This window comes from Megascapheus bottae, chromosome 12 (assembly GCF_031878675.1).
Source record: "Megascapheus bottae isolate mThoBot1 chromosome 12, mThoBot2.hap1, whole genome shotgun sequence".
NCBI lineage: Eukaryota > Metazoa > Chordata > Mammalia > Rodentia > Geomyidae > Megascapheus > Megascapheus bottae.
In genome coordinates, this window is record NC_143520.1 from 57,097,398 (window position 1) to 57,111,124 (window position 13,727).

The following is a 13,727-nucleotide window of genomic DNA, read 5'->3' on the forward strand; positions in this document are numbered from 1 at the left end:
GTAAGCGGGGTTTCCTGCAGACCTAGGTGCGGGGCTGTGCCGGGGAGACGCTCTCACAGGCCAGTTTGGGAAACGCCCCTGGCGGCCAGGTCTCGGTGGTTATGCAGGAAGTGCAACACAGCTCAGCCCGTTGTTTCCTCGACTTCCTTGACTTGTCAGTGCGGTCCTCAACCGCCTTCAGACACAATCAGCTCCCCCGCGGTGCACCGCTCTCCCGAGGGTTGTCAGAGACCCAGGAAGCCTTTGGCAAGCTCTCCGGCCCGTCTGAAATGGAAATAACCGGGAGCTTCCCGAAACTCATCCCCTTCTTCCACCAGGACTCTCAAAGCTGAAAACGGCCCCACAGCGCGGGGGGGATCCCCTCTAGGAAGAAATGGGAGGGATCCATCTGTTCAGGAGATCCAGTGAGATCCAGCCGCGCCCCCCCCCCCCCGGCCCCCACTCCGGCCCCCATCCTCGTCCCCAGGGACCGCCTCCTTTTCAGCGGCTCGCTGGCATTGGCGAGAGGTAAGCGGAACCCGGGCGAGTGTGTGCGTTCGAGTCCCGCCCGGGGAGGGAGCGGGCTGGGAGCGAGCGCGTCACTCCTCGGCCCAATAGGCAGAGGCGCCTGGTGCGGGCTGAGAGATAAAAGTGCGGGAAGAATCCCGGGCGATCGCGAGCCGCCCAGGGCCGCGTGTGCGTCGTGGGGAGCCCGGGCGGACGCCGCGCCGCCCCGGGAAGAAGGGGCTCCTGCAAGATGCTCCCCCACTTCTTGCTGCTCTTCCTCCTCCCCTCGGGGGAAGCCACAGAAACTCCCGTGGGCCAGGGCGACCCCCAGAGCCTAGAGATGGCCCTGGCTGTGCCCAACGCGTCGCGCTTCTTCTCCTGGAACAACTACACCTTCTCGGACTGGCAGAACTTTGTGGGCAGAAGGCGCTACGGGGCCGAGTCCCAGAACCCCACCGTCAAAGCCCTGCTCGTCGTCGCCTACTCCTTCATCATCGTCTTCTCGCTCTTTGGCAACGTGCTGGTCTGCCATGTCATCTTCAAAAACCAGCGCATGCACTCGGCCACCAGCCTCTTCATCGTCAACCTGGCTGTCGCCGACCTCATGATCACCCTGCTCAACACCCCCTTCACCCTGGTAAGGGGCCCGGGGCTGGCGCCAGCCTCTCGCCTCCCGGTGTCTGCCCTGCCCTGCCCTGCCCTGCCCTGCCCTCCTCTGTCTGTCTTCTCTTTCTTGTCTCTCTCTTTCTCTGGGTTTTCCCCACCCCACCCCTACTCCTACTCCTCTTTCTCCTCAGTTTTGTCACCACTTCTGTCTTCACCTTTGTCTCTTCTTTTTCTCTCTTGCACTCATCTCTAGTTTCTTACTTTTGCACTCCCTCCTCGGCTTTTCAGTGTTTCTGTCAGTCTCAGGCTTTCTGCCTCTCTCAAATCTTGCCCATTCTTTCCCCCATCGTCTCCTCTCCTCTTATCTCATTTTTTTTTTTTAAATTTGTTTCTGGTCAGTCTCCCTATGGTTTATTTCTCTCACCTCCCCCACTCATTCTCATTCCATCGTGGCTTTCTCTCACATTGACTCCCTTATCCCCTCCCTCTCTTCTTTTTCTCCATTACTTTCTTCAGCTTGGGACCTTGAATCAAAAACCTGAGTCTGCAGCTAGCTGTAAATAACCCAACATGTGCTGTTTGAACTCATTTCATTGGACTTTAAAAATTATTATTATCAAGCAGTAAATCAAGCCCCGGAGATTACTGGGTCTGAGATGATTAGCTCAAGTCATCTCCCTTGTCCCCTTGAATGAGTCTACTAAATGCTTTCCTCTCTCTTCCCCATTCACAGGCTGCTTCCATTTCCTACTCAAACAATACTTGTCAATGAAGCTTTGCATTCCCCTGGGCTGCTTATTTGAATTGCATTTTCCTTCTGTGGCTGTGTGTGTATGCAACCTGCACTGGAGCAAGAGGTAGACTTGCCCCAGTCATGGACAGCTTTTCTCCAGGCCTTGGCATTCAGCATTAGTGGTGCCATTTCTGTCCTTCTGTATCCCAGGGGGCAGTTTGTTTGGGTTTAGAAACTAGGAACCTAGAACTTAGCAGTCATAATGACAGTTACATAATAGGTTTCCATAACATGAGTTTTGCTTTAAATGTACAGATTAACAAATGACTTATTTAAGTTACTACCATCAGAATTTGCTCATGCCTCTCTGTCTCTCCCCAACTCAGTGCATGTGTGTGCACACACAGACACAGACACACACATACACACACACACACACACACACACACACAGAAATGAGAGACAACAACGAAAGGAGGAGCCCTTTCAAAAATTTCCATCCATGTGGATGTTCTAAATCTTGTATCTTCCAAACACTCATCCAATCTCTTATTCCTGCCCTGCCCCCCCCCACCCCTGCTTTCTCTCTTTCTCGGGTCATGAGGCTTGAACTCTGGGTCTAGGTGCTGTCCCTGAGCTCTTCAGCTCAAGCCTATCACCCTACCCTTGAGCCAAGTCCCATCCCCCATTTTCTAGAAGTTAATTGGAGGTAAGCATCTCAGGTCCTTTTGTGCTGGACTGGCTTTGAACCTTGATCCTTAGATCTCAGCCTCCTGAGTAGCTAGGATTATAGGTGTGAGCCACTTTGCCCGGCTTCTTGTTCTCTCTTATGAGAACATTACTCATATTTTGTAGGTAAGGAAACTAAAGTGAAGACTAAGTTCAACCCTTATCCAAGGCCTCCCTAAAGAGCCGTAATGAGTTACATCCCCTAATTCAAGTCCAGTGTCTGCTCACGAAGTCACTCCCAGTGGGGGCATTCTTGAACTGTGTTCGGATTCTGCTGCTCCGAACATGAAATTGTCCTAATCCCTTTCCAGCTTACATGTAACCAGTGGGTGATCCTCCAGGATCCTGTGAGCAGTGACTAAGGACAGCAAGGTTTCTAAATAGCTCTCCTTCTCCTTTCCTAATCAAAGCAGAAGCTCTGGCTCAACTTTCTTAGTGTCTTAGCTGTGAAATGGAAATGCCGAGATTAGTGCTGGGAGACCCTGGAGCCTAGGGTCTGTTGCCCAGAGCCTCACGGAAAGGCCCAAGACCCAAATCAAGGAGCCGTGGATTCAAGGCCAATGATAGCTGACAGCCCCAGGAGAGCTCCTTCAAGAAAAGACATTGTTGTCCTAAAAATCCAGTATTTCCTCTGGTACAAGCAAAGCCTTGAACATGACCCATGGACCAAATCCAAATTCGTGTTAGTTTCCAAAGTGATGATAATGCGGGAGATGAAGGTGTTTGCTTTTTTTTTGGGGGGGGGGGAGGAAAAGAGGAGGAGAGGGTCTTATAAACCTGCAGCCTATTCAGCCATTGGCTGGCTGCCAACAGTATCTTCCTTTCCCCAGTATCCTTTCCTCTACTTCATACATCTTAGTCATGGTGAATGAAGCCCAGTTCTAGTCTAGACAAACCAAACAATAGCTATGGTTCTTATGGTAGAGAGACACACACAGGATGTAGTGGAGGTGACAGAAGACAACCTGTCCTGGACCTGTCAGAGTCCCACAATTGGGTCAAAGAAGACCTCACAAAGGACATGACATTTCCATGTAACCAGATGAACAGCAATCTAATCTACCAGGTCAACAGTTGAGATGAATGCACAATGCAGACAGGGAGAACAAGACAAGAAGCCACAAATTTCACTCTGTGTAGCTACAAAACAGTGGAAGAATGGCAGTGAGGATGGAGTCAAGACATGGAGGTAGACCAGAAAAGGGCACTGGGGCCATATTTTTTGGGCTTAGCTATTCGTATGCACCTGACTGTCCAGAGAGCTGTGATGACTCTCAGCTGGATGGTGACACCTGTCTGATTTGTGGTTAAGAAGTACTGGTGGCTATGTGCAGGCTGAATTTGTTGAGAGGCAATACTGTGACAGGGAGAGCTGTGATGAGGCTGTAACAGATCTATGGCCTTGGGTCTGACGAAGAGGGAAAAGATTTGACAATTACTTAGAGGTCTGGATTTGGTCACTCGCTGAGTATGGGGAAGTGAGCAGCAGACATAGCTGAAGATGGCTATTTCAATAATGTTTCCGGGCTGCTCAAAAGTCTCAAATGGCTTTTTGAAGCTTTTCATCTACCCAGAAAAGCAGCGAGTGCCAGTCTTGTCCAACTTTCCTGCGTGCATGCCAGCTAAATCAACTCACTCCGGCTTCTGGGCTAGTGTCTGTGTCTTCTTTCTTTTGGGGGGAGAGGGAAGAGAATGTATTGGAGCTTGAACTCGGGGCCTGTACAACAACCCTTAGCCTTTTCACCCATGGCTGGTGTCCTACCACTTGAGCCACAGCTCTACTTCAGCTCTTTGGTGGTTAAGTGGAGATAAGACTCTTTCCTGCCCAGGCTGCCTTCAAATCACAGTCTTCAGATCTCAGCCTCCTGAGTGGCTAGGACTGCAGCCATGAGTCACCTGTGTCCAACCTGTTAGTGTCTACGACTTTTGTTCTGATCTCCATATGTGAAAGTCCTTCCTCATTTCTAATGTTGCCTACATTATCATGATGGCAAATTATGACACATGCTTACTAGGAAAGTGGCATTACTTATACCTGCTCTACATGTGTAATGCATCTTACTTGATTTTCCTATTAGCTATGTGAAAAGGCCTAATCTGATTTACAGAGGAAGAAAATATGGGCCTCAGAGAGACCTAAGTGTCTTGGCCAAAATTCTGCTCTAAATACAGAGAATATTCTTTCTGTTAGGCTAAATAGCCATCACCACGTTTCCTCTGCCCTTTCCACCTCTACCCGCTGCTTCCCTTCATCTCCATAGCACACTGACTACTTTCTGTCGTTAACTCAAATTGTTCGAGCCTTCCTTTGCCTAGATTGGAAGCTACTGGATCAGGACCCATACCCAGTCTCTCCTGAGTGAACAGTATTATTCAAGAGCTACTCAAACATCAATCGAGCAAATAGTGCTGAATGAACATGTTGAGAATGAGGTCTACTTCTAGGATTATACCTCTCCCCACATCAACCTGTATCTATTTAGGCCCTTGAGCCACCTTCTGGGCCATCAGTTGCAAAACCAGTTTAGACAAAATTTCCTAGCATGGGAGTTTGGAATACAGCTAAATAGTATAGTATTTGTCCAGCACCACAAAATGCAAAAAAAAAAATCCCAACACAGCTATATTGTGATATTTGTTCCCTAGACTGAATTCTGTTAGGCTGAGAAAAGATTGCACATAAAATACAACATTTCTTTTTCTTTTTTTTTTTGCCAGCCGTGGGACTTGAACTCGGGGCCTGAGCACTGTCCTTGGGCATTCCTCAAGGCTGGCACTCTACCACTTGAGCCACAGCACCACTTCTGGCTTTTTTTTTGTGTGTGTGTGTGTGTATATGGTACCGAGGAATCGAACCAGAGTCTTCATGCATGCTAGGCAAGCACTCTACCACTTGGCCATCCTCTTGGCCCAGCATTTCTTTTTCTTTTTCTTTCCTTCCTTCCTTCCTTCCTTCCTTCCTTCCTTCCTTCCTTCCTTCCTTTCTTCCTTCCTTCGTTTTTTTTTTGCCAGTCCTGGGGCTTGAACTCTGGGCCGGACAGTGCTCAAAGCTAGCACACTATCACTTGAGCCACAGCACCATTTCTGGCTTATTCTGGTCGTTAATTGGAAATACGAGTCTCACAGTCTTTCCTGCCTGGGCTAGCTTCAAACTACTCTCCTCAGATTTCAGCCTCTCTAGGATTATAGGTGTGAGCCATTGGCACCTGGCACAACATTTCTTTCTTTCTTTTTCCACTAGCATTTAATAGTTGTACAAGCGTTCACTGTGATATTCTATATATGCATACAATGTGCCACGATCAATTCACCGTCCCTTATTTTCTTGCCCACTACTTATTTAAATAGTCTGTCAATGTTTCACACCTTTTCTTCTCTTGTTTTACAGACTTTATACTAAGCTCAAAAGGTAGCAGCCATGTTAGCAAATGTAAAGTGGCCAGAGATTTTACATGCATTGACAATCAAGGCCTGCTTGACCTCTGGTGCTTGTCTCCAGGTTCGATTTGTGAACAGCACATGGGTGTTTGGGAAGGGAATGTGCCACATCAGTCGCTTTGCCCAGTACTGCTCCCTGCATGTGTCAGCACTGACCCTGACAGCCATTGCTGTGGACCGCCACCAGGTGAGACCCCACCCCTAACGCTCTTCTTCCTGGAGTCTGCAGGAGACACGCCCAGTATTCACTGAGTGTGTTTGTCTTCATATTGGCCATTATAAGCACAGAGATCAGAAACATCGAACCCTGTATTTTAGCTGTTACCCCAATTTATTCTTAGTTTGATTTTACAATGAAGACCCAATGATGATGTTTTCAGTTTCAAAAAATGGATGGTAGTAAGGTCAAAGTGGGAAATTGCAAATGAAATGAGAGCAGCACATTATTGCAGGTCAGAGATAAGGCTCTAGAGTGGAAGACCAATGTCTACTAGCCTAGACCAAGGAGGAGTAAACAAACTGTATGGTGTCCAGGTGGCAGAAGTAGTGACAGAGCTGTGCTTGGAAGAATCTACAATGAGCATCTTGGGCATGTTTAGTGGCAGGAACCTACACCAAACCCCAGCATCTCAGCCCTGGAAAGGGAATGGCTCCAGGTCAGTTGCCTTACATATGCTAATTTAATAAGCTATATTGTCTGTTGAGACTATGCTGAGTCAAGGAGCCAGGACTCAGGGAAGTGCCTATATAACTTTCCCCAGATATTGTAACTCTGAATAATGAAGCTGAAATGAAGTCTGAGGTCTATGCGGCTCCAAAGTTAAGCTGTCACCACAAGACTGCCCTGTTCTAAGATGTCTCAAAAGAACCTATCCATCTACATCAGTATTGTTAAACAGAGAAATGGAATTTATCTTCAGAGGTGCAAGAATCAAGGGATAGGGAGCTTAAAAAATGTAGATTCAATGGGAGAAGTGAATATTGAATAGAAATATCTATACTGAGCTGCTTGAAAGGTAATAAATTTCATGTCACCAGTCATATCTAAGCAAAGTCGGGGTGACAGCTAGATAGGGGTGCTTTTTGAGGAGATTCTTGAATCAGATCAGGAATTGAGTTTGGCCATACTAGAAAATCACTCTATCTCTGAAATGCTATAATTTTGTAAAGATCAGCTGCTCACATATATTGCGGGTATGTTATGGAAAATGTAAATGTTTATATTCAAATATTTCCTTTCTTTTCATAATTTTCCCTAATTTAATAAGACCTGTGAGTTACCTTTGCCTGGCCCATGTTTAAGCCAGTTAACACAGATAACAGCGTTGACTCATGAACTGAGAGTGGCTCAGAGGAATGGAGCGTAGGTATTGCTCATATCTACTTCTAGTGATCACTGCTCATAGTGATCACGTGGCTATGGCACATGCTCAACCATGGATGATTAACCCAAAGCCAACAGAGGGTCTGAGCAGGGCTTAGGCTGACTCCAATAAAAGTATAAGGGTGAAAAATGGCAAAGTCAGAGGAACAGCCAGCATGTCTCATGTGTCCTAAAATGCCTTCCCAAGGTGGCAGCAGCTGTACTAACCATCTCTGGGTACTTCAGCAAGAGGAAATGATCCTCAACTCCCAAAGTCTCCAAGTCTTAAATAATTTAATCCACAAGAGGGGCCCGGAGTTTGGCCTAGTGGTAGAGTGCTTGCCTAGCACGCATGAAGACCCGGGTTCGATTCCTTGGTACCATATACATAGAAAAAAGCCAGAAGTGGTGCTGAGGCTCAAGTGGTAGAGCTCTAGCCTTGAGAAAAGTCCAAGGACAGTGCTCAGGCCCTGAGCTCAAGCCCAGGACTGACAAAAATAAATAAATAAGTAAATAAATCCACAAGAGTTAAGGGCATTGAAACATTTTAGAATGGATTGACCTACAGTAGCAATTCTACAATGCATGTTCAGCCCAAAGCTTTCAACACTGCCTGTACTCCAGGTGAATGGTGCCGGCAGTCACAGTCATGTTAACAACAGCCTTAATAACTATTCTTGAGAGCTTCTGAGAAGTGACAAGGCAGCTTTCCCGCCATAAGTCATGAGAAGTTGTTTTCCATGTCTGGCATCATCCAACCTTTTCAGACCCCTTCATGTGGTAGCGAGCATCAAAAATTTTGGGGAAGGGAGATATTGAGGAGGTCGGGACGGAGGTCTAACTTTTCCCAGCCATCTTTGTTCTGGGAGCTGGGTAGAGCCATAGGCCTTTGAAGTGAATGTGATTCCAGATGAGTTCTTGCTTCACCCCTGCAGGTGATCAACCCCAGCTGCCACAGCTCCAGGGCTCAACCATGAAAGGACATGTTGCTTGACATATAAATAGGTCCTATGATTTATTATGCAAATGAGCCTCATTATCAGAAGTCTCACTTGCCTCAAGCCTTTTCACTGTCACATACCCTTTGCTTGTTTTCCAGGTTATTATGCATCCACTGAAACCCCGGATCTCCATCACCAAGGGAGTCATCTACATTATCGTCATCTGGATCATGGCTACCTTCTTCTCACTCCCACATGCCATCTGCCAGAAACTGTTTACCTTCAAGTACAGGTGAGAGGTTTTAGTAGATGCAGTCTAGGGCTCTTGGGATTTTGCTCCATCCCTCTCCTCCCCTTGTCCCCAAATCTATGACTGCCTTCGTGCCAAGGGGAAATTGGTCGCTTTGGATTTACAATTCTGAAGATTAGAAGTAATTACTTCCCTTTCTCTACTTTTATATATCCCATCCTGTTGCTTCCTGGTCTGAACACATTTACTCCTTTACTCCTGCTCTTCCCCCACTCCCACCCCCTTGCCCCCCACCTCTTTTCTCAACGATTTTGGCTTCCTCAGTCTCTTCCCAGTGTGTCTTACAAGGACGATACAGTAGTTACCAGAGTTTGCCTCTAGAGGGCACACACTCACACTCACCTTAGAGGAGACAACACTGCCTTGTTTAGATTGGACAAGTTTTTTTGCTTTTTTTTTTAATTTTTGTCCTTTTATTTAATCTTATTCTTATCTGTAAGCTATTGTATAAAAGAGTTGCCATTCAAAAAAAGAGTTGCCATTCAACAAAGTAGCACGTGAATACAATGCATCTTTTTTCTTCTTGTTTTACATTTTTACAAGTTTTATTGTCTTTTATTGTGATCAATAGAGGGATTACAATTACGTAAGTAAGTACATTTCTTGTCAAACATTGTTACCGTCTCCCTCATTTTCTCCCACTCTCCCTCCCCCCACATCCATCCCTCCCCCCACATCCGTCCCTCCCAAAGCTGTAAAGTTCATATCCAATTTAGCATCTTGTGAATATTGCTGTTGCACTGGTTCACCCTTAGTTTTTGTCTCACCATTTTGTTATTTCCCTTCTCTTCTCCAAATCAGATAAACATATACAAGATATAGGGTATCAAAACAAAAAACAAAAACAGTGGAAGGGATAAATCAAAGGGAAAAAATGAAAAAAAAAAGAAATAATTTCACACAACACATTAAAAAAAACCTAAATTTTTGTTTCCTTTTGATTGCCATTTGTTTAAGTTCTCACACAATGTAGAAATAAAGCATGCATGCATGTCTATGAATGGGATTCTCTACCTCTTCTTACCTCCATTCTGGTATCATTAACATATGCGCTCACCTAATGAGGATTTCTTTCAAATACTCAAGGTTTAAAAAATTATGAATTAGGGACCAGGAGTTTGGCGTAGTGGTAGAGTACATGGGTACCACATAAACAGAAGAAAGCCAGAAGTGGTGCTGCGGCTTAAGTGGGAGAGCTCTAGCCTTGAAACAGTGCTCAGGTCTGAGCCCAAGCCAAGGACTGACTGGCAAAAAAAAGACAAGGTTAAAGAAGAGTTGGCTGGTTTCTGAACTGATAGCTAGCTAGGTGATCCCATTTTCTTGCTTACTCTTTTTACAGTATGAACCCTCCTTAATCATAGTCACTAAAGAAATAGTGATTTAGGTTTACGTGCCCAACATTTTACCACTGTGGGTTAGGCTCCTTAGAAACAGGTGTTGCGATGCAGGCAGATACACATCCCAGTGTGAGAATCAACACTCCAAAAGTGATGAGTGAGGAAATGGGGAGGCAGGATGGAGAGAGGGAGAGGCAAACCAAAATGCACTTTTAGAAGAGGTATCTGACCCATTTGGAGCTCTAGAGCAGTCTGGCTGGCAGACTTTACCCCCACTAGGTCAAGCAAGCCAAGCCTCCATATTCCTCTCTCAGTGATTGGTTCTAGGCTTGCTGGGGAGAACAGAAACTGTCAGTCTCTGTTAGTCTGGGGGAAGAGCTGTCATTGGCTCAGGCCTATCTTAGGTGCTAGCTATTTCTTTCTGCTCAGCAGGGGTTGGAGGCTAGTGCTCTGAGTCATAAAGAAGACCCTAGGATGGAACCGGAGGTGAAGCTGTGAATGAAAAAGCCAAATATGAGGCCATGAGTTCAAGCCCTAGTGTACACACACACACACACACACACACACACACACACACACACTCCAAAAGAATTCTAGGGCATTGAAGTAGAAAACAAAACATGTCCTCACTCCAGTTACAAAAGCAGAGTTTAAGAAAAAAAGGCCCAAATGGGTTTTTGAAGGCTTCTCCGCAAATTCCAGGATATTGGAAAGAATCACATACCCAGACCCCCAACCTTCAGACTTCTCATCTTCCTTTACACCTTAAGGACTTTTGTTACTTTTTTTTTTTTTGCCAGTCCTGGGGCTTGAACTCAGGGCCTGGGCACTGTTCTTGGGCTTTTTCAAGACTTGAACTCTACATTTGAGCCACAGCACCACTTCTGGCTTTTTCCTCCTGTGTATATAGTGCCAAGGAATCGAACCTGGGTCTTTGTGCATGCTAGACAAGCGCTCAACCACTAAGCCAAACTCCCGGCCCTGAGTTTTCTCCTTTTGCCAGTAATGATACCAGCACATATTATAAGCCATAATGAGTAAGAAGGGCAAAGAGACTGCAGCATATTCTATATAAAATAATACTGTTATATATGAATAACTGAAGTTCCATTTACTGGTCAGGCTTTACCACTCAGATTCTTACAATCTATCATTTGTCTTAATCATGTTTCTGTTTCCCTTTGGGAGGAGATACTAGAACAGTGGCAAATTCTAAGATTTCTTCATGAATGAACTAGTTTTCAGAATAGGACACTATTGCTTCATTCATTCATGTACCCAATAAATATCTATTGGGTCCCTATTGTTGGCCAGGAGTATCCGAGGTTAAAAGGACATAAAGTGATTTAGGGATCCCTCTTTTTTTTTCAAAAAATTATTTACTGTTCTTGTAAAGGTGATGTACAGAGAGGTTACAGTTACATAGTCCAGATAAAGTGTACATTTCTTTCTTTTTTTTGTGTGGGTCATGGGGCTTGAACTTGGCCTGGGCATTGTCCCTGAGCTCTTCAGCTCAAGACTACCCACCCTACCCTTGAGCCAAGCCCCACTCCCCATTTTTTAGAGGTTAATTGGAGATAAGAGTCTCAGGTCCTTTTGTGCCCAGGCTGGCTTTGAACCTTGATCCTTAGATCTCAGCCTCCTGAGTAGCTAGGATTATAGGCGTGCGCCACCTTGCCCGGCTTCTTGTTCTCTCTTATGAGAACATTACTCATATTTTGTAGGTAAGGAAACTAAAGTGAAGACTAAGCTCAATTCTAGAGTTCATTTCACTTAATCTCATCCTATAGGACCTTATGTACATAGATTTCATTTATTCCCTCTTTGTCTCACCATTTCTATTCTTCTCCTTTCTCTTCCGAAGATAGATAAACAAACAAGACAAATGGAAACGAAAATAACAACAGCAATCAAAATCCCTCTTGTTTCCATTTCCTGGAGTTCATTTTGATAAATATGATTTCATATGATCAGATACATATAGCTATTATGCCTTTGTGATCCTCTCCTAAGAATATACTCCTTTGGTCTCACTGTGAAATGCCTAGAGATCAGGGATCTTTTCTTACCTGAAACCTCTCAGCCTTGTGGAGAACCAGAAACATGAGCAGATAATTAGCCTACAGCTCTAAAAGTGCTATATCAGACTGTCACTCCCAAAGAAGGAAGGGGAGGAACTTCTTAGGATGAAGTCTTTCTATATTCATATCTTCTCTGTGTCTGTCTGTCTGTCTGTTTCTCCTTTTCTCCTGTCCCCAGTGAGGACATTGTACGCTCACTATGCCTGCCAGACTTCCCTGAGCCAGCAGACCTCTTTTGGAAGTACCTGGACCTGGCCACCTTTATTCTGCTTTACATCCTCCCCCTCTTCATCATCTCTGTGGCCTATACCCGTGTGGCCAAGAAGCTGTGGCTGTGTAATACAATTGGTGATGTGACCACAGAGCAATACCTTGCTCTGCGGCGTAAGAAGAAGAAGACCATCAAGATGCTGATGCTCGTGGTCATCCTCTTTGCCCTCTGCTGGTTCCCCCTCAATTGCTATGTTCTCCTTCTCTCCAGCAAGGTCATCCACACCAATAATGCTCTCTACTTTGCTTTCCACTGGTTTGCCATGAGCAGTACCTGCTACAACCCCTTCATCTATTGCTGGCTGAATGAGAACTTCAGGGTTGAGCTAAAGGCATTACTGAGCATGTGTCAAAGACCTCCCAAGCCTCAGGAAGAAAGAATGCCCTCCCCAGTCCCTTCCTTCAGGGTGGCTTGGACAGAAAAGAGCAATGGTCGGAGGGTTTTGCTAGCTAATAACCTCTTGGCCTCCACCCAGCTCCTGTCTGGGAAGACAGACCTGTCATCCGTGGAACCAATTGTGGCCATGAATTAGGAGAGGTTAGGAAGAGACAGGGAGAGTATTCTGTCTGATCTTCACAGTGCTGGAAACAAAGTTCACAGTACCAGTAGAACGCTTGTGTTCTTAGGGCTTAATGTACAGATTCCTAGCCCCATGTGATGAGTGAACCTTGAAGCCCCTGTTTTTTTGTTTTTTGTTTTTTTTTGCCAGTCCTGGGCTTGAGCTCAGGGCCTGAGCACTGTCCTTGGACTTTCTCAAGGTTAGAGCTCTACCACTTGAGCCTCAGCACCACTTCTGGCTTTTTTCTATGTATGTGGTACCGAGGAATCGAACTTGTGTGTTCGTGCATGCTAGGCAAGCACTCAACCACTTAGGCCAAACTCCTGGCCCCGGTTTTGATTTTGTTTTGTGTGTGTGTGTGTGTGTGTGTGTGTGTGTGTGGTTTTTTTGTTTGTTTGTTTTTTGTTTTTATTGGTCTTGGGGCTTGAACTCTGGGCCTGGGGCTGTCCCTGAGCTCTCGTCAGCTCAAGGCTGCCACTCTATCACTGGAGCCACAGCACCACTTTCAATTTTCTGGTGGTTAATTGGAGATAAGAGTCTCATGGACTTTAGTGCCCAGGCTGGCTTTGAACAGTGATCCTCAGATCTTAGCCTCCTGAGTAGCTAGGATTATAGGTGTGAGCCACCACGCCCGGCTGAGGCCCCTGTTAATGAATCTCCATCTAGGAAATGCTGTGAGATGGAGCACCTGGATCTCAGCTCCAACAGGGGCTGAATTAGCCAGCTGCCTTTGTTAGAACCAGCCCTTCCAACTGCTGTGACTGCCTGAGACAGACTTTGGTTGTGGCTGATCAGATGCACCCTGCTGGAGGCTGGCTCACTGGCCAGCGAACAGATATGGAGGGCCTCATGCCTCAACTTTGGAAGTCACTG

General features: G+C 45.9%; 1 protein-coding gene across 2 annotated transcripts; it reads left to right on the forward strand.

Moving 5' to 3' along the window:
- The first annotated feature begins 736 nt into the window (after window positions 1–736).
- On the forward strand, window positions 737–13,213 carry Gpr83 (G protein-coupled receptor 83). Of its 2 annotated transcripts, XM_090342474.1 has the most exons (4): window positions 737–1,123; window positions 6,054–6,179; window positions 8,455–8,588; window positions 12,203–13,213. In XM_090342474.1, exons 1-4 carry the CDS (start codon window positions 737–739, stop codon window positions 12,825–12,827), a joined length of 1,272 nt encoding a protein of 423 aa, XP_090198600.1. In that variant the 3' UTR covers window positions 12,828–13,213. The 2 variants fall into 2 exon arrangements, with proteins under 2 accessions (XP_090198600.1, XP_090198601.1); XM_090342475.1 differs by lacking the exon at window positions 6,054–6,179.
- The last annotated feature ends 514 nt before the right edge of the window (window positions 13,214–13,727 follow it).